The sequence below is a fragment of the Patella vulgata genome, chromosome 1, assembly GCF_932274485.2.
Source record: "Patella vulgata chromosome 1, xgPatVulg1.2, whole genome shotgun sequence".
Classification (NCBI taxonomy): Eukaryota; Metazoa; Mollusca; class Gastropoda; family Patellidae; genus Patella; species Patella vulgata.
The window spans coordinates 11,011,728-11,032,619 of NC_065879.2; the positions used below are offsets into that span (position 1 = coordinate 11,011,728).

Consider the following 20,892-nt stretch of genomic DNA (forward strand, 5'->3'; position numbering starts at 1 on the left):
TCAACACCGGGATTGAATCCGGGGCCTGCTGTTTTAATAATTAAGAGCTGGTGCTTACACAATGTGCCCTTCTTCATTAGCCCAGAACAGTAGGACGTTAAATCCCATTTCATTTCATTTCATTTTCCCAATGCGCCATGGTGGTTCCATAGTGCTTGCACTTACGGATCAAGAGGCTTGATCTGGTATTGCGCATGTAGCTTGGGTGAAAAGGCATCCGTGACGTATCTATCATTCAAACAACTTAAATCCGTCAGTCTTAATACCGAAGTGGGGACCGGTGCCCCCAAGCTGTATTATGTGGTGTCTGGATAAAACCAGACTTTTATTTTATAAAAATAATGTGCAGGTGAAATTTACCTTTCGTTATCAAGTACAGCACATGGGTCATTCACTGTATAAACCGCTAAAGGAAGGGGAGTCGATTATCAGGTCACCCAACGAAAGAATTGACCCAAAATCTTAAAAGGGTTACGTGTCCGGATAAGCAGTTTTGACGTTCACGTCCAAATGACTCAATACTTTCAGCTGACATTTTTAGACAGGGTAAATACACCATTCCTCTATATTTTGGCGCTTAAATTTCATACGTACCCGGACTTTTATTTTTGAGACTTTGTTCAATTCGGGATAGGCCCTTTAATCATGTTGCTTCCTGTTTTTTGTGACCTTCTCATTAAGCCAGATGTTCATTATATCATATTTTTTTCTGTTATGCAAGATCTTTCTCGACGTTCTAAAGTAAAAGTTCGGTGGTAAGACCACCTAAAAATACATTTTAAATGTTCCTATTATTAATTATAACAGGTTTCGCTTTAGTGTTTAATTTTTTTCACTGAGATTTATTGCTTTAAATCTTCCTGGTGCTAAAACGGAAAATTTCACCTTATGTCCTCTAGGGCCACAAAGAACAAAGGTGAATTTAGCAAGTTTACATTTTTATTGAAAGGGTGATTACTTTCGATCCCTTTCAGCTTATTTTCATGATACAAGAATGACTGCGCATTCACTTTCAGTGCAAATAAACTAATTTGACCTTTGACCCCGAATATCTCGAAAACGCCCCAACGGCGGACTGATTACCACCCGGCATCGTATTCTACGCGAAGTTTTACTATAGAAAAGTTGAGTCTGGTTTTGTGCCCATTTGGTGGACACCCCTCCGCATTGAGCCTCCAGACTATTAGTATAAATCTTTGATTTTGTGTTGTATTTTCTGTATATTTATTTATTTATGCTTATGACAGTATATACCTACGTATTTTATTGAGAAATGTATTGTATGTTGCATATATATACCTATCACTGTTTGTAAATAAAACAAATAAGACACCTAGGCTTAGCGTGACTCCCGAAGCAAACCCCGAGGCAAACGGTACCGTAGTAGCTACCGAGGCAAACCGTGACTACAGAGGCGAAACGGACTCTAGGACAATTCGTACCCAGATAATTCGTCTCGCGAAAACTCGTCCCCGAGGACAATTCGTCACCAGACAATTCGTCCCAGGACTATTAGTCCCATAAGACTATTCGTCCCCTAGAGTTATTCGTCCAGGTCATTATCCGGGGACGAATAGTCTCAGGGACCGAATTGTCCGGGAACGAGTTGTCAGGGGACAAGTTGTCCGGGACGAATTGCCCGGTACCCGGCGAACCGTGACTACCGAAAAAAGGTGCGATAAATGGGGTTTAACGTCCACTCGACACAAACTAGGTCATTTCGGGACTAACATATTGTTCAATTTCATTTCAATAATTTGCGTATGGATCTTTAGCAATGGGAGGAAACCGAAGGACCCGGAAAAAACCCACGAGGTTGGACAGGCGACCCTCCTCCTTGTCACGTAACAGCAGGGAACCGAAACTATGTTACAGATTTTAGAACCAACTCGAAAGTTTCTTAACGCCTTATAGGCACCGGTCAGGTTGATATTATGTCCATAAAACATTCCACCTACTATCGTAAAAATAGTTTAAAAACACCAAAAATCATCTAAATTGTACTTGTGTCCAGTTTAAAGCTGACTGATTAATTTTGGTAATGAGTGTCCAATTTACAAGTATTTAGTTTCCTGACCACTGTTCAAAAATTAATCATTATACATCATTAATGAATTGGGTTGTTTATTTTTTAACATTGATTGAGAAGTTAAACACTCGTAAATTGGACACTCATTATCAATATTGAATGGTCAGCTTTAAACTAGACAGAAGTACGAATTAAACGATTTATGGTGATTTTAAACAGTTTTTATGAATTTTTAAACACAGATTGGATATTAAACGAATGTTAAAGAAATTAGTGCTAGATACACAAGATTAAATAATACCTGGGGCCTATTTCACGAAATTTTAACTGAAGATAAAATCCAAATTTTAGTAGAAACTTCAATTTTGATTGGCTAAGCACTAAAATCAATCTAATATTATCCAATCAAATTACTTAAAAATGGATTTTATCTTAGTTTAAATTTCGTGAAACAGGCTCCTGGGTTACAATACTCAGCGCGATCAAGAATTATTCCTGCATTGTAGCATGGATTTGTTGGTCCCTCGTCTTTACAGCTGCCATTTCACCTTATTAATATGGTGGTCGAGTGGTCCGACCTGTGCACTTGCAGATCATGTAGTCTGTCATTGAGTCAACCCCGTGGATTTTCTGTGGGTCTTCCGACTCCTAAAGACCCCCACGCTCAAGAGTGTTATTGAAATAAAGTTGTCCCAAAATTACCGGGGGGGGGGGGGGCGCAATTTTAAACTAAAATCGTACCATTTTGGAAACAAATGTAATGTTTCCTCTCATCCAGATCGTTACTGTCTTACAATAATAATGTTTCTGTTTCAAAGAATCAGAAAGTTGCCAAATAGACAGACGAGATTCCTTGAAGTCCGAACTCCAATACACACAGATATCTCTACAACAAGGTCAAAGTTCTGGAAAACAAAGTGTCGGAAAACGTGTTTTTTATATCGATATTAAATGAAAATACGTGCCAGTTGATAAAGTTAAAGTGATATCATTAAATTAGCAGTGAACGGCCAGCTAATCAGGTTAAGTCACTCTACTAAACAACTGTTAAGGGGAAATTAACCCCATCTATAGGACTATTAGTTAGTCATAACTCGATCAACCATACCCTAGTTAAATCTTTACACATAAATGGTGATTAATTTTTAGCAGATCAACAACATTTATGATTTTATTAGATAAAGACAAATAAATAAAATGCTTTGGATTAGTCCAGTATCAGCAGAACAAGGCCAGTCATTAGCGCTTATTAACACATCCGCGGGCGTCTTTTCTGACACACAGCACGTGTAACCATCAATGGAACTTGCGCGCCTCGCACAACCTCTTCCGTGACCACGGCTTAAGTTTTCACAGTGCCATAACTCGGCGTGTAATTGGAACCAGAAACGTGTCCAAGGTCTCATTGGCGATGGATTACGTCGGAAACGATTTGTAGCTTTTAACATTGAGAAATTCTTGATTGGAATAGTTTTCCCTGATAGTTGGTCCAGTCAACGATAAACAACAATTATAGTTTTAGTGATTAATTACTTGAGAGCGGACGAAATAGCTGCTCTCTCTTATATCTCTTACAACGGAACGAATCGATCATAATATTCCACTATCGTCTTCGGTACAAATTACGGTTTTGGCACGGCTCAATATTCTAGTTGAGTTCAATGCTAAGCTTGCGGCTGTGTTGAAAGCGAAGAGGGTTACGTATACCAAATTCACATTTACAAATCGGTGCATAATCAGATACAGTATTTATGCGAGAATCTACAAGTGGCTCGCGCCACGCGGGGCTGTTGATTCCCGTCAGCTCTGCCAAAATGAGCTAATTCGCTGTGGGCATGCGTAGAAAGACCTTTACTGTTAAAATCGCAACATGGCGGCTAACGGGTCAGCTTTTAGCAGACGAGTGTTTCCATGTTTTATTGCGGTGTTATTAATTCCTGGAAGATTTCGTGGATAAACGGATACCGATTATGCCAAAAGTGAAATATTCTGATGTTGGATGGAAATAGCGGATTCTTTAACAACTTTTATTACTGTTTTAGTGTTTTGTATTGATAGCATTCGTTATCGTTTTTCTGAAAATTCTTGGAGTGGTTCTTCTTGTGAAAAATTGTCGAGAAAAATTTGATCATGTTATTGGTTCGTACCGGTATTGAGTTTGGATAAATATATGAATATCCGCAGTATTCTAGCGGATTTTTTCATGATTGTTCCAAAGTCTCTGCCCCCGGTTAATCTAAATGAACTATGCGTATGCTTTGCCGTAATGGGGCCCGGCTATTTGAGATTCCATTGGAAGTCCTCTCTAAGCAGTGGCGGAAAGCCGTTTTTTGTCTGATAATTGCAATCTATTGGGCGGCTGATGGATTAGTGTCATGTGTTCCCCTATCGTCGTCGTCTGCTAATCACTTTGCTAATTCATTTGCAAGTTACAAAAGTAATTCTTCAGACCAGTGCCTTTATTTAACGAAAAATCAAAGCATGAGAATATGTGATGTGCAAGTTTCAGAAAGAAACAAAATGATACGGAATTACAGGTTAAAATTCTGTTCTTCGTATAATTTATTTCATATAATAAGTGTTTCCGATATGGCTCGACCATGTCGCTTGAAGGGCTCCAAAAATGACTGCTCGGGCTGTCTTAACAGCTTAGTTGAATTGGACGAGGATATTTACAAAACGTTTTACGGATTTGAGGAATTACTCGATAGATTTGACTGCAACACAGCATTTTCTGTGAAATGGAATTGTTCACACTGTAAGGTAAGTGATGTTGATGTTAATTATTTCGTTGTTTTGATCTTTTTCATGGCACATTGGTACATGCTTCTGCAATGGGCATTGGCAAATCGCAATGTCTTTTTGGCTCGCGGCACGCGCCAGCTGTGCGGAGGATTCAGACGCTGTGAATGTAAATGGATTGGCCACTGTCTTATGGACACATTATAGATAGGTTTAGTGATTTTGACATAATGCAATTTTGACCCAAGAAGAAAATTTCCGCCCGGCATATCGTGTTTGTCTTGAAATTATTAGACACTGTCAGGTGGTCGTGACACATAGGAACGGTGCAAGTATCGCTCGCGCGGGTCTCGTGCTTGAAACCGACAAGAAACTGTCATACGCACGGGCACTGATTCTTTTGAAAAGAAAACGACTTGGATCGATAATGTATTCATAGCCCGTTCCCCGTCGTATAATAAGATGGATGTAATAAGAATTGAACAAGAGGCGAGGATTATCCTACTACGACCAGTAGAGTAATTTCCAGCGTCAGAATAAAATCTAATTCCGAGACTTTACTCCAATAAATCTGGTTCTGTAGCCGAATTGTTTTAGTAAACTATTTTTGGCAGCATTTCACCTGTGTCACCTTGAGCCGAATTTATTTATTAATTTTTTTTTTTGCACATCAGTTTTAACTTCTGGGTCTGGAACCAATAATTATCACAAACATAATTTCGTTTTTGTTTTTTTATTATTTAAAATTAATGCACAAACTGAATATAAATATTTAATGATTTTGTTGGGATATTTTTTTAAACATGTACATGTCTTGGACAGGTGGCCTGTTTGCTTTTTTTTCTGTTTTTTTTTTTTCATTTTTTTTAGAAGAAAAAATAATAATAAACATTTTAACACATCTGTTCTGTTTGTCAGTGTCATGTTTACAGGATTTTTTATTTGTAGCAGTGATTTTAACTCTTTCATATTTTTTATTTTATTCATAAAAATCTATCTCTACAATTATTTTATACTTTTAAATATTCTGAATGTTAAAGAATATTTTATTAAAAATGATCATCAACGGTCCATATTGTACAACACAAGGCTTCTACACTCAAATCTATCAAGCCTAAAATTTATTTTATTAGCAATGTCCTGGGTCAGTTAGGAAAATCCTTTAAATTTTGTTTTTAAAATTCATAGTAATGACAATGTGATGCCACCCACACACATATTGTGGCCTTTTGAAGACACAGATTCAAGTTTGTGGGTGGCCTAAAAAAATATCTTGTGTACAAAAACATACATGATTTATATAAAAACAAATTCTTGTTTAATATTATTTTTCTTTCAGAGTCCATAACAAAATTATTTCAGGAGAAAAAAACTGACTTAGATTTGTATTTGAATTTGGATATACTTTTTCACATTATTTGCAGTTTTATTTCAAAGATTTTTTTTGCAATATTGTGTCAAAATAAAAATAAACATTTGGATTTATATTAGAATTTTATACATGTAGGCCTACATGTACATAGATCTACTTTCTGAGCATATAGATGCCAACATATAGGCACCAAAACTGTTGTAAATGCCTTTTTTGAAGGACCTCCCACCCCCACCCATTTCAGGTGTTGTGGCAAAATGGTGTCACTTTATCATGTCCTTAAGTGAAATTATAAAAGTAAACTTTTCACATAAAATATAACTTTTTGTGATTTGAAGACACCAAAACTGGGGTTTAACCTCTACACGACACAAGCTAGGTCATTTCGTGACCAACATATGGTTAATTTTATTTCAATAATTCACTTGTGCATAGGAGTCTTTAGCAATGGGAGGAAGGAAACCAGAGGACCCAGAGAAAACCCACAAGTTTAGACTGGTGGTAGAAAGTAATGTTCAAATGAAATTATGTCCTGTTTCTCAAACTGTCTCTTTGACGTTTTAATTTAGGATTTGTAAAAATCTTTTAGCAGGTGTCATGGAGTTGTAATTAATATTATTTTCAAATTAGGTCTCACAAAGAAAAAGAAAAATTGTCCTCACAGACAAGAAAAATTGAGAACTATTGATGTCTGTGGTATGCTTTGATCTACTGACTAGTACATGTAGGTGTCTCGCAGACAAAGTAAAATAAATTTTACCGCCCTCTGACAGACAGGAATAAATGAAAACTATTGATGCCACTTTTCCTTTGATGGCTTGACAAGTAGTTCGCCATAATTTCCATAATCTTCATAGTTGTGCCCCACTTTCCCCTCCTTCAAAGTCATGTCCTGGTACAACACCCCTTCTCTGCATAATCATGACCGATCCTCCTCCTCACCCCTGAAATTGAAATACTTGCTAGCTAATCAATGCTGATGTACAATCCCCAATATTATTGTTTGACCAGTACATGTAGTTCTCCATAATCAGTCATTTGCGACCCCTCTCCCTACCCCAGTAATTCAACTCCTTGCTGCCCAATGAATACTGATGTATGAACCCCAGATTATGGCTTAACCAGCCGTTCTCCACCTACCCTGTAAGTCGTGTGCCACCTCCCTCCCCACTCCTGTAATTGAAGTCATGTGCTACCTATCTCCCCACTCCTGTAATTGAAGTCGTTTGCTACCTCCCTCCCCACTCCTGTAACTTAAGTCGTGTGCTACCTATCTCCCCACTCCTGTAATTGAAGTCATGTGCCACCTCCCTCCCCACTCCTGTAACTTAAGTCATGTGCTACCTATCTCCCCACTCCTGTAATTGAAGTCATGTGCTACCTACCTCGCCACTCCTGTAACTTAAGTCGTGTGCTACCTATCTCCCCACTCCAGTAATTGAAGTCGTGCGCTACCTATCTCCCCACTCCTGTAACTCAAGTCATGCTTGATCTCTCTCCCCACCCTTTCAATTCAATTCCTTGCTAGCCAATCAATGTATCAACCCCCAGATTATGCTAACCTAATATTTTTCATATTTGTCATGTTGTATTGATTATGCTGTTTTCACATGAGTGTAGTATTACTATATTATATGTTAAGTAAATGGTTTCTTCTTGTTAATGATATTAATTAGTTTAAAGTGTGTATGTGGATGTGGAATGTTTCTCTAGAAGCCTACACGACCGACCGTGTGTAACAATAATATCCATAGGAATAATATAAACTAGCCTACTTGAAATAGCTCAGATTACCGATTTCATCACAACATAAGCTAAATTAGATTTAATACATTTAATTAGTATTGTTATTCCCTTCTATAAAATTGTCTTAATTGATATACAGCTTATATATACAAATGTTTCCATATTAGGACAAGGCTAATAAGTACATGCATAGTAATTTGAATTTTGAAAATGAAATCAAATATATAATAATAATAATAAAAACTTTATTTAATGAGGCAACATATTTAGTTTGCAAAAAAAAAACCCCAAACTAATCTTCCATAGGTCCCTCCTTAGCTACAAAGACATATATACATGTAATATTAGGATAAATTTAACATCCCACTATTCTGCTCCGACTGGGTTAATGAAGACGGGCATATGCCATACAGAGTGCTATGAGGGAAATTTTGCCCAGACAGGGTCAAGGCTTCTGTATGCCAATGTGTATATGGAACCTTGGTTTTTTGCCCCATCCGAACAATTAGAATGCTGTCCTTGTTTGGCCCACTGTCCTGCACCACTGACAAGGGGAAACTACACTGGAAAATCCGGAAGAACTTTCTTGGCCAACACCGTTCGCGAAACCTTCTGGGCCACCATGTCTCCCCAACGTGAATTTTGAATAATTTGCATAATATAGTAATTCAGATATAACTGTTTAAAAGAGTTCATGGGCCCTGTTTCTCGAAATCTTAGCTAAAGATAAAATCCAGCTTTAGTATATAATCCAATTTGATTGGCTAAGCACTAAAATCAAGCTAATATTATCCAATCAAATTACTAAAATTTGAAATTTATCTTAGTTAATAAAAAGAGAAGTTCACAATTTTTATGGAAAGCAATAACTGGTTTGTACATATATACATATAGCACAACATATCGACACATGTTTACTAATTATTTTTCAGCACAAATGTGTCCACTACGTAAACCAGTGATTGTTTTTGTTCTGTAAATTGTGTTGTCTTTTTTAAGATTTGTTATTTCCTGCTGCTAAAGACCCCTTTGCACCAGTGAATTATTGAAATAAATTTGAACCATGTGGTAGTCCAAAAATGACCTAGTTTGTGTCGAGTGGACTTTAACCCCATCTCTCTCTCTCTCTCTCTCTCTCTCTCTCTCTCTCTCTCTCTATCTCTCTCTTTTTAAGGTTTCATGTGTGTTACAATGTGCAGAAATTACTGGAATTTGGATTTGCGTTTCCTCACATTTTTCAAACCTTATTCTCATTTGTCAGAGGTAGTACGGTACCTGTGGTGCTGATACATGTATTATTTATGTAATGTAAGTAAAGGTGTTTCGTAATCTTTCGTACAGGATGAAAAAAATGAGGTCTACCTATATGTACACATTGGGTTGCGTAATCTTTCGTACAGGATGTAAAAATTGAGTTCTACATATTATGTAAACATTGGGTTGCGTAATCTTTCGTACAGGATGAAAAAAATGAGGTCTACCTATATGTAAACATTGGGTTGCGTAATCTTTCGTACAGGATGTAAAAATTGAGTTCAACCTATATTAATACAAAAGAACAAAGGTGTGTATATACATAGTTAAAATGTCAAACACACATATTAAAATGAGAGAGAGAGAGAGAGATGGGGTTTAACGTCCACTCGACACAAACTAGGTCATTTCGGGACTAACATATGGTTTTTAATTTTATTTCAATAATTCGCTTGCGCGTAGGGGTCTTTAGCAGTGGGAGGAAACCGGAGGACCCGGAGAAAACCCACGAGGTTGGACAGGCGACCCTACTCCTTGTCACGTACAACCGGGGATTTGAAACCACGCCAGTTGACTCAATGACAGGCCGTATGATACAGCACGCACGTGCTAACCATTCGGCCACCCAACCCCCCCTATATTAAAATGGATGACAATGTATAGTGTGTATTGTAGGTGAAAATGAAGATCTGAGAACAGACTAAAGTACAATACTAATTTGATAGATATTCAAATCAGTTTGACATAGGCCTATTAATAAACTTATAGATTTGATGAAATATATTATAGGGTAGACTGCAATACATGGATTAACATATAGACACAATGATTCAATTGAGTCTGTGTTTAAGTACAAGTCGAAACTCTTAGATATTCTATTTATGTAAATTAATATCCACATGAAATATTTTCTATAATGTTAAGGCAAGTACCAAAGCTGAAGCTCTTAGATATTCTAAACTGATTTGCATATTTTGTATGATAAAAGACAAATTAATGATTTGATAGAGCTTGTGTTACTGCAAGTACCAAAGCGCTGAAACTCTTGGATGGGAGAAAGAGAAATGGAGTGTAACATCCACTTGATACAAACTAGGTCATTTCGGTTCAATTTTAATTCAATAATTCGCTTGCGCATAGGGGTCTTTAGCAGTGGGAGGAAACTGGAGGACCCAGAGAAAACCAACGAGGTTGGACAGGCGACTCTACTCTTGTCACGTATACATCCGGGGAATAAAAACCACACCAGTTGACTCAATGAGATCTTGTGATACAGTGTGCACATGCTAACCATTCAGCCATCCAAACCCCTAATATTCTAAATTAATTTGCATATTCAATACATTTAAAATGACAACAAATTATTTCAACTGATATAGCCTCATTGCTACTTTAAATCTCTGTAAAGCCATTAAAATGTCATCGCCAGTTCCAACAGTTAAATGGAACTGTGATTAACTGACAGTTTTAATTTGATTTCGTGTATTGTCTGGATGAATATTCTTGTCCAGTCGGTTTGATGCTTTGGTCATATGTCTGTCAGCTTGTTCAATGCTCATTGTGACTGACTGCCTGATAATAATCCAATTAAAATGAAACTGGCCAATGGAATATGGCTGAAATGTTGGGTAACTTTATTTACATGTTATATATACAGAGTGAATTTCGCTAATCTGGGAGTTGGATGGCCGAATGTTTAGCGTGTGCGCACTGTATCATAAGGTCTGTCATTGAGTCAACTGGCATGGGTTTGATTCCCTGGTTGTACGTGACAAGGAGAAAGGTCGCCTGTCAAACCTCGTGGGTTTTCTCCGGGTCCTCCAGTTTCCTCCCACTGCTAAAGACCCATATGCGTAAGCGAATTATTGAAATAAAATTGAACCATACTGTATGTTAGTCCTTAAATGACCTAATTTGTGTTGAGTGGAGTCAGCGGACGTTAAACCCCATTTCTCTCTCTTCCTCTTTTTGCTAATCACCTTTTAAATAATTCACTTTGTATATACAACATTTAATTGTCTGCGATATCATTTCAGTGGAAGTGAACGTAAAATAAAGCTATTTCACATACATATTTAGGTCACATTGAGACTAAAATATGGCGGTTTGTTATTACCATGGTAACAAATGCAATGCAGGGGGGGGGGAAACGTTGCCTAAACAGCATTCTGTTCATTTACTATTACAGTATACAAATTAGAACTGACATGGGATGTGTACTATATACATGTAACTACCAATTAGGGCACTGGACTATCCCCCTGCCCCCCACCTGTACCATCACTCCATCAGGATGACTAGACAATTTCTTTGCCAGTTTCAGTGTGTATTCGTATAAATTGTACTATGTTTTTCGTGGGGATGAAGAAAGGGACAAACTCAAGGGCAGCAAGGGTATATTGACTAACTGACTGTACATATATATATACAGAAATACAAAATGATATTTGACAGCTTGCCCGTGGACTGGTCTAGATAATTAACTTACTTCTGCATTGAGGACAAATTTACAACATCATAAATGCATTAGTCTGCATAAAGAATTTCATAGTGAATTTTCTATTAGGAGATATTGTGAGCAGGAAAAATATAATTAAATGGCTATTTTTACAGATCAGAATTAATCAATTAACTACTGTGAAAGTAGAGCAATTGAAAGAGTTTAAATTATATTTGGTATAGAATTATATTTAGATAATTGTCTTTGAGTAAATTTCATCGCCAGGTATGCTTGTGTTTATGAAAATTTGATTACCTTAAAGTAGCAATTTTGTTATTAAGCACTGGTATTTTAACTTGATTGCCAACCAAAATTTCTAAATTGATATACATATTCAAAACTTGGTAGGATCATAGAACTAAATACATGTATTTAGTTCTATGGTAGGATTAATGACATCTAATTATTCTGGCTAACATAGACTCATTCCTAATTTAAGATCTTGATGCATTATTTATACAGGGCTAATGCGTGGGTTGCTACAGCTTGGGTCAAGGCAAGTATTGCACCATCTAGCCTGTTGAGTATTGTGGACCAGGAACGCCTCATGTGTTTAAGCGACCAGTTGAGTGTTTGTCCCTTTATTGCCTCGCACCGAGCTAAAGATTTAGGTATTCAGGGAAACTGCTTCTGTGGCTACACTTACTGGCACACCACAGTGCAACCTTGTGTGTTTTCTCTGGGTCCTCCGGTTTCCTCCCACTGCTAAAAACCCCTATGAGCTTGCAAATTGTTGAAATAAAATTGAACCATATGTTAGTCCCAAAATGACCTAGTTTGTGGACATTAAACCCTCTCTCTCTCTCTCTCTCTCTCTCTCTATCTCTCTCTCCACACCACTCTACATTCCATTAAAAATAAAGAAATAGCTGTTTTTTTGTTAGTTTATTTTTTGTCAGCAAAACAAAAAGCTTTCAGGTTTTTAATTGAACCACTCCCAGGTAAAAAGGTCATCTAGCTATATAATCAGCATCCATAGAACCTTTTGACACAGGTAATTATGTTGAAATAGATTAATCAGAGGTAACTAGTTAATTTCTCTTTTGTTATCTCACAAATAACCTTGATTTAATACTATAATATACCTGATTAGGTAGGAATATAACTTACTAGTACCTGCTGTACAAGCTCGGATGTTTGACTCTTCATGTATTTAGCACTATAAGACCTAAGGCTACATCAGTTTAAATTTATGTTCTTCGAGAACGCCTTTTCAAAATTCTGCCTCCAATTTCTTCAGGAAGAAAGCTAATATCCTTAAATAACATTTAGAAGTAGAGGTATAATATTCATAATAACACAACTTTATAGAATTACTACTTCTTGATTTATTACATGCAACGTTTCAGTACTCTTACAGGTATCTTTATCAAGCAATGTATAAATAAACCAAGAAGTAGTAAATCCATAAAGTTCTGTTATTATGAAGGAAGAAAGCATTTTAAAAACAAATAGTACTCAGTTGCTCTTCTTAAAAGCTTTTGGTTCCAAATATTTAAACAGGTAATATGTAAGAGCTAAATCTGCCTATTGCACGTCTTTCTCTGGGCTTTAAATGTTGTATAAATTATTAATTAGACATTTATTAATTTGACAAGACCATAATCAATTCTCGATGTCATCGGATGATTTCGATTTTAAGAAAATTAGAATGGTTCAGCCATATAATGATTTAATTTAAAAATGGAGAAGTAAGGCTAAGACTCAAATGACCAATACGGTGGTTACGATCAATGCACACATCTTCTCAAAACTACAACCATTGATAACTTTGCTCAAAATAAAGTAATTTGAAATAAAATAAGTTATCAAAATTGCGTGTAGAATTTTCAATGCAAAGTTGTCCTTGTTTGAAGAAAATCGGATAAACTTGAAAGAAAAACAGCTTCAGACTTATGATCAAAATTTGTATGATAAAAAACATTCTTCAAAGGCATCGACATGGACAACACTGTTGGTAATTCGGGAACTTGAAAGTAATTCCAATGGCGGACTTCGTCATAGAGTCGAGGCTAGATGTAGGGTACTGGAATCTGCTGAGGTTTGCCGAGTGGAACTAAAAATTAAGTTGGTTTGGCCTCATGGTAATGATTATTTTTGTTGTGTTGAAACTGGATAGGATCCTTCAAACCATCCAGAGTCAATGCATAGTCTATTGGTCGGTCATTTGGTCAGCCAAGTTATAATAAGCCTAATTATAACACTGTATGACTTCCAGGGAATGTAGCTTGTCGACATGTGTTCTCTAAATATCAGAAATGTATTTAGATTCTTGGAATGGATCTTCAATATTTTATTTCAGGTGCAAATAATTAACAGCAACAATTTGACAACTTATAATTTTCTATATATCGGACCACCAACTAGTATATAGATTTCCTAAGCTGGTCTCTCCAACTAATGAATCATCTTACATACATTTGTCTTTTTATATAAATTAATTACTTTAAAGGGTGTTGATATGAACATATAATTATATGAAACAATAGTTAAAGAAACTTAACAAATCAACCACTTTAGTTGCCACACTGTCATAATTTGACTGACAGATTAATTGCTGTCTGCCACTAATGATTAACCAAGCATTAATGAATATTAATATGTAGATTCGAAATTAAAAACAGAATGAAAAAATAATAAAATAACATATGACCTAGACATTGGTCATAATTAGACCATATGCCACAATTTGTGTACATGTGTTTGAGAGTTAATGCTAATGATTATTTGTAGTTTTAGTCGAGGTAAAAAGACCATTTATTGTACGACTACATTGTAAATGTATAAGTGGATGCAGGCCTGATGGATGTGTACTCAGTATTTTTTAAAGTACATGAAACAATATGGTTAATCTATGTAAATCAACCATTTTTGCATGGAGTTAGAAACATAATAAAGGTCATTATTTGTACAGCTGTCAGTGGATGCAGGACAATACAGTTAATTTATGCAATTGCTGTCTTTGCATAATAACTATTTGAATCCTATGAACTCATTGATTGCTCAAATATGGCGTTTGAAAACTCTCAGTTTTTGCATTCACAAATGGAATGCTAGGAAGATATGGTTAGTGTCTAATTGTTCGGATATAACTACAGCCAAAGTCTTGTGTACACATAGGCTTCTATGTAAAAGAACCCTTTACAGGGAATTCAATGAATGACGAGTAGGCGGAAATAACACTGTCCGGACAAAATTTCCCAAACAGCCCACTACATGATCTTTTACCTGTCTTAGTTAGTCTGGATGATATAGAAAGTCAATAACAATATATAATGAAATCTTAAATGATGAGTTTTTACAGACAAGAAAATCAAAAAAATCATAAAAAAATAGTTTCTGAATGTAATTTTTTTTTTATTTTTTGAGGATTTTTATTAATGAATCCTGACAAACTATTTAATTATTTATTTGAGGCTGAATGAAAATGATATAAATAGTAGTATATACTCGACATAACTAGAAATACAGAAGACAAACTCATGGACACATATATTGGCACTGAACCCTATTTCTCTCGACCAGGAATATTTCCAGTCGGAGAGAGAAAGAGAGAGAGAGAGAGAAATGGGGTTTAACGTCCACTCGACACAAACTAGGTCATTTCGGGACTAACATATGGTTTAATTTATTTCAATAATTCGCTTGCGCATAGGGGTCTTTAGCAGTGGGAGGAAACCGGAGGACCCGGAGAAAACCCACGAGGTTGGACAGGCGACCCTACTCCTTGTCACGTACAACCGGGGATTCGAAACCACACTTGTCGACTCAATGACAGACTTTATGATACAGCACGCGCACGCTAACCATTCAGCCATCCAACCCCCCATGCCCAATCGGACATCAAGATATGGTGAATAATATTCAAAATTCCAAAATACATATTAAGTCTCCCTTTACTTCTCCTTTTTGTGATATCCACACACATTCTCCTCTTTAGTACATATATACCAGTGATGGGATTTCTCCTATATTCTGAACATGTCCGACGCTATTTTCCGAACGTCCAAAATTGTTCGACCAGGAATATGCCCAATCGGACATCAAGATATGGTGAATAATATTAAAAATTCCAAAATACATATTTAGTCTCCCTTTACTTCTCCTTTTTGTGATATCCACACACATTCTCCTCTTTAGTACATATATACCAGTGATGGGATTTCTCCTATATTCCGGACATGTCCGACGCTATTTTCCGAACGTCCAAAATTGTTCGACCAGGAATATGCTCAATCGGACATCAAGATATGGTGAATAATATTCAAAATTCAAAAATTAATATAGTGTACTGAGTGTATAACTACCACTCAACCCGATTATCATTAATAATAGGCTGGATTGATTAGGTAATTAAGCGATCAACGTATTTATCGTATAATACCGTCTATAAACCTACCAGATTATCGTTAATAATAGGCTGGATTAATTAGGTAATTAAGAGATCAACGTATTTATTATATACTCATGTGGTCTCACCAATTTGCTATACACGCATAGTCTCCTCTTTAGTACACATATACTCATGTGGTCTCACTTCCTTGATATACGCACTCAGCCTCCTCTTTAATACACATATACTTGTGTGGTCTCACTTCCTTGATATACACACACAGTCTCCTCTTTAATACATATATACTCATGTGGTCTCACTTCCTTGATATATACACACAGTCTCCTCTTTAATACATATATACTCATGTGGTCTCACTTCCTTGATATATACACACAGTCTCCTCTTTAATACATATATACTCATGTGGTCTCACTTCCTTGATATATACACACAGTCTCCTCTTTAATACATATATACTCATGTGGTCTCACTTCCTTGATATATACACACAGTCTCCTCTTTAATACATATATACTTGTGTGGTCTCACTTCCTTGATATACACACACAGTCTCCTCTTTAATACACATATACTCCTGAGGTCTCACTTCTTGGATATATACACATGGTACAAATGTAGTATCCCCTCTTTAGTATACACATTTAGTCTCTCCCTGTTAATATACACACTTTGTCTCCATATACATGAAGTTTCATTCTTTGATATGCACATGTATTAAATTCACCCTCAGCCTTTGTCATTTTTTATGGTCTGTTTCAATTTATTAAGTCCATATAGATTTGATTCTTTCTGTAATATATTCATTAGATGTATCATAAAGGATTTTATATCCATTTTATTCACTTCCCATTCCATTCAATAGACAAATAAATAGCTTGTATTCAAGGCTGGGTTGTTATCTTATATTCTCATCATCTGATTTTGCTTGAATTTGTGTTTTTTTTATTGTTGTATTTAAAGGAGCTAAATCGCTAACATTTGGGACCTAGAAATTGACAAAAGTGGGTTGCGACGCATATAATACTGTAATATGAATGTATATAAACTGATTTACATTCAATGGTTTCCGTTTTTACTCCAATTTCAAATCAGTTATATTCGGCGAAATAAGCCAGCAGTCTCAAGCGAGTGCAAATTTCTAGCGTCTGGTTATTCCAGTCTACATACGCCGTTTGATTTGGTGCAATGGTCTAGCCTCGTCCCTCGAGTCTCTTGATACAACTGGGGCTGAAGCGTATTATGGTACACGATTCGTGTACCAATGGTAAAATGTCTATTTTGTCTTAAATATTGGATATCAAAAGCCCATCCTTTTCCGGTAAGATCACAACATGAATGTTGATTTAATTTGACAAATAAATAGTGTTTTCAATGTTGAAGATTTTGGATGATATTGAGTTGGAGACTTAGCTACTTTAAAGGGGGCTTTCACTTTAAAATTTTACCAGGCTTTCAATTTTTGACGTCTTTTGTTGATCTCAGATTAATATGACAGTGTGAAAGAAGTACACACTATCCAATCAGCCATACGGGTGCCCTTGTGGCCAAATATTACAATGTTTACCAGGATCCAAATTTTTTTTACATATTTTTAAATGTTTTTTTTACATGAAAATTATATGTTTAACTATTCATGTATTTGTTATGTTTTAAAGTTACTGGTAAATTCTTTACATTTCTGTGGGGTTAAATGGCTGAATTGTTAAAGCATGCGTGTTGTTTCATAAGGTGTGTCATTGAGTCAACTGGTGTGGTTTTGATTCCCCGGTTGTATGGGACAAGGAGTAGGTTCACCTGTCCAACCTCATGGGTTTTTTCCGGATCCTCCCACTGCTAAATTGTTAGTCCCGAAATGACCTAGTTTGTGAGTGGTGTTAAACTCTCTCTCTCTCTCTCCCTCTCTCTCTCTCTTTTTACATTTCTGATTTTATGCCATGTAAATTGACTGACAAGTAAGTTCTCCAGTCAGTCAGTTTCACTGCTGGTCTGCCACGACTGGCAATTAAAATACAGATCTATATTTCGTTTCATTTTTTTTTTATACTTTTGATGGCCTACACTACATGAAGATCTGACCGATTGTAGTGGAAGGTTGCGTCAGAGGTCATACAAGTGGCTTTTGACCCTATGACATCAGACATTTGATTAACCAATCAGTGTTGCTGTTTCTAGCGGGTTATATAACAACTCTTCCAGATGATAGTGTAGCAAAACAAAATTTAGACCTATAAATAACAAAACGAAATAGGATCTGTGTAGTTTTTATCAGATTGAGCAAATATGAGAAAACAAGATCCTTTTAAGTACCACTGTTTTGATTTGATAAAAATAATATACCATCTTAGTCTCAGAATAACATTGGTAAATTTCTTTAAGTGGCATTTAGTCATTGAAAAGTAACACGCGAAAACTATTTATGGAATAACAATTACTGGTTTATTAACATGCAACTTTCGAAGATGATACTCTCGTCTTTATCATCGTCGAAACGTTGCATGTTAATAAACAAGTAAATTGTCATTCCATAAATAGTGTTAGTGTATTGGTAAATTTCTAAAATGTAAATCCCACCGACCTATGTCTTGTGAAATGTATTAGTGGATTAGTATGTGGTTATTATTATGCGAGCTCATCTTGTTTTGATAACAAACTATTTAAGTAGGATATTACCAGGTTAAACCCCTCTCCCCACAGGATTCATCTGAAATGAAATGGGTTTTAACAACCTTAAACTGTTCTGCTCTGAGTGGGCTAATGAAGACAGGGATTGATTTTATGTTGAAATATAAGCTTATATTGTGTAATGTATTTTTGTTATTTTTAAATTGATCAGACAAATAACCACAGATTGGAACCTACATGTAATCACAGATTTTACCTTACACGTGTGACAGAGTAATATTTTTAATATAAATAGTCAGTTAGTTTTAGTCATTTTAATCGGCACTTAATATAAACTAATAATGATTGTACTATCCCTTTAAACCTAGTCTATACTGTCCACTCTATTATGACCAGGTAGTATTTAATACAGCCATTCACCCAATACAGGGCTAGACTTACACCACAACTTGGCTCCCAAGATGGATTATCTATAGTAATTTATCAATGGTCAGGTATGATAGAGATTAGAGACAATACATAGTAATTATATATATTTAAACTTAATAATATTTTATAGTTGTTAATGGGTAGTATTTAAGTGACATCCATTCATTCATTTACAAAGTTGCCTAATGTTTATAGATGGATTATCTCATTACTACTATTGTCTCTAATCTCTATCATAGCTGACCATTGATAACTTACTATAGATAATCCATCTTGGGAGCCAAGTTGTGGTGTAAGTCTAGCCCTGTATTGGGTGAATGGCTGTATTAAATACTACCTGGTCATACTATACCTGGATCCTGTTTCTCGAAATCTTAACTAAAGATTAAATCCAAATTTTAGTAGATACTTAAATTTGATTGGCTAAGCACTAAAATCAATCTAATACTGTCCAATCAAATTACTAAAATTTGGATTTTGTCTTAGTTAAAATTTCGTAAAATAGGCCCCAGGTCTGTAGGTGGAACTGGCTTGTTTATATCTTCTACAGAGGTTGTTAGAGATTTTGTAACACCTTTATTTGGCCGTTTTGTAAGGGTACCGTATTCATAAATCGTTCTTTTGTCTTAAAATTCTCTGTGTAATTATTTTTTTTTCTTTCCTCATTTAAGATGACCGGTCAATCTTTTTATGTAATGCGTTGTGAAGCAGTGGAATCTCTAGTTTGAAAATGTGACCATTTTGCCAGCACGGGTCACATACATGTATGTAAGTTTTTAAAGGGTTCAAAATCACTCAAATAATGATTAGTGGCTTTAAACGACATTTGATTTTTAATATCCAAATCTTGCTGTGCTAAAGGCTACTAACAAACTGAGAGATTACATGTATCTACAGTGGATATTTAGGTTTTATTTTCTTAATTAAATGCTAAATAATCAATTTCAGCACATTTTAATGTGTATTGAAACGTTAGATATTGTCTGAATAATGTAAATGATGACAAACAGCTTTAAACCAAAAACACACTGAAGAGTTATTTTCATAGTACCCAGTGCCGCTTTAAAAGAATCGATATTTGGTATGAATATTGTGGTTAGTTATTACCAACATTATTATTCTAAGCACACTCTTATGGTGTTTCTGATAAAACCGACCTTGCATACACAAAGGAATTTCTGAACAAGAGAATAAAGCATTTGACTAATTAAACACACTACCAACGATGACACACATTTCATAAACCTGGTTCTACACAATATTAAAATGGCACATACATGTACATGTGCCTCCAGGGTTGGCTACATTAATACTGCATGAATGCAACACATGTGACTAGGACATGTGTTCTATATAAATCTGACATCAGATCAAGTTTTATCAGTGTTTGCTTCATTCATGAATATTAATTATTGTATTTTTTTATTTCTATGAATAAATCTGAATTTTGATCAATTTAAAGAGTAGAATAATAATAGAGAAAGTGAAATGGAGCTTATGTCCACTCGACTACAAACTTCGTCATTTCTGGACTAACATATGGTTCAATTTTATTTCAATAATTCGCTTTCTCATAAGGGTCTTTAGCAGTGAGACGAATCTGGAGGGCCTGTAGAAAACCCATGAGGTTGAATGGATGACCCTATTCCTGTAGTCTCTCTTCTCTTTAATACACAAATGTAGTCTCTGATGAATTTATGAAATAAAATGATAATAATATAATAAATTTATAGAGCGCATGTACTCCAGTAAAGAATACTACTGCTCATGGCATAATTACATTTTATGAAAATAACTGATGAACAATACCTAGAAATGAATTATCATCACTGTTATTATCT

At 35.6% G+C, this 20,892-nt stretch overlaps 1 protein-coding gene across 1 annotated transcript in view; it reads left to right on the plus strand.

Moving 5' to 3' along the window:
* The first annotated feature begins 3,907 nt into the window (after nt 1-3,907).
* The window catches only part of LOC126808452 (uncharacterized), a 140,515-nt gene continuing 123,530 nt past the window's right edge, over nt 3,908-20,892 (plus strand). Inside the window, exon 1 of the mRNA XM_050533162.2 lies at nt 3,908-4,792. Coding sequence (XP_050389119.1) covers nt 4,277-4,792 — 516 coding nt within the window. The 5' untranslated portion in view covers nt 3,908-4,276. The remainder of the gene's footprint in view (nt 4,793-20,892) is intronic.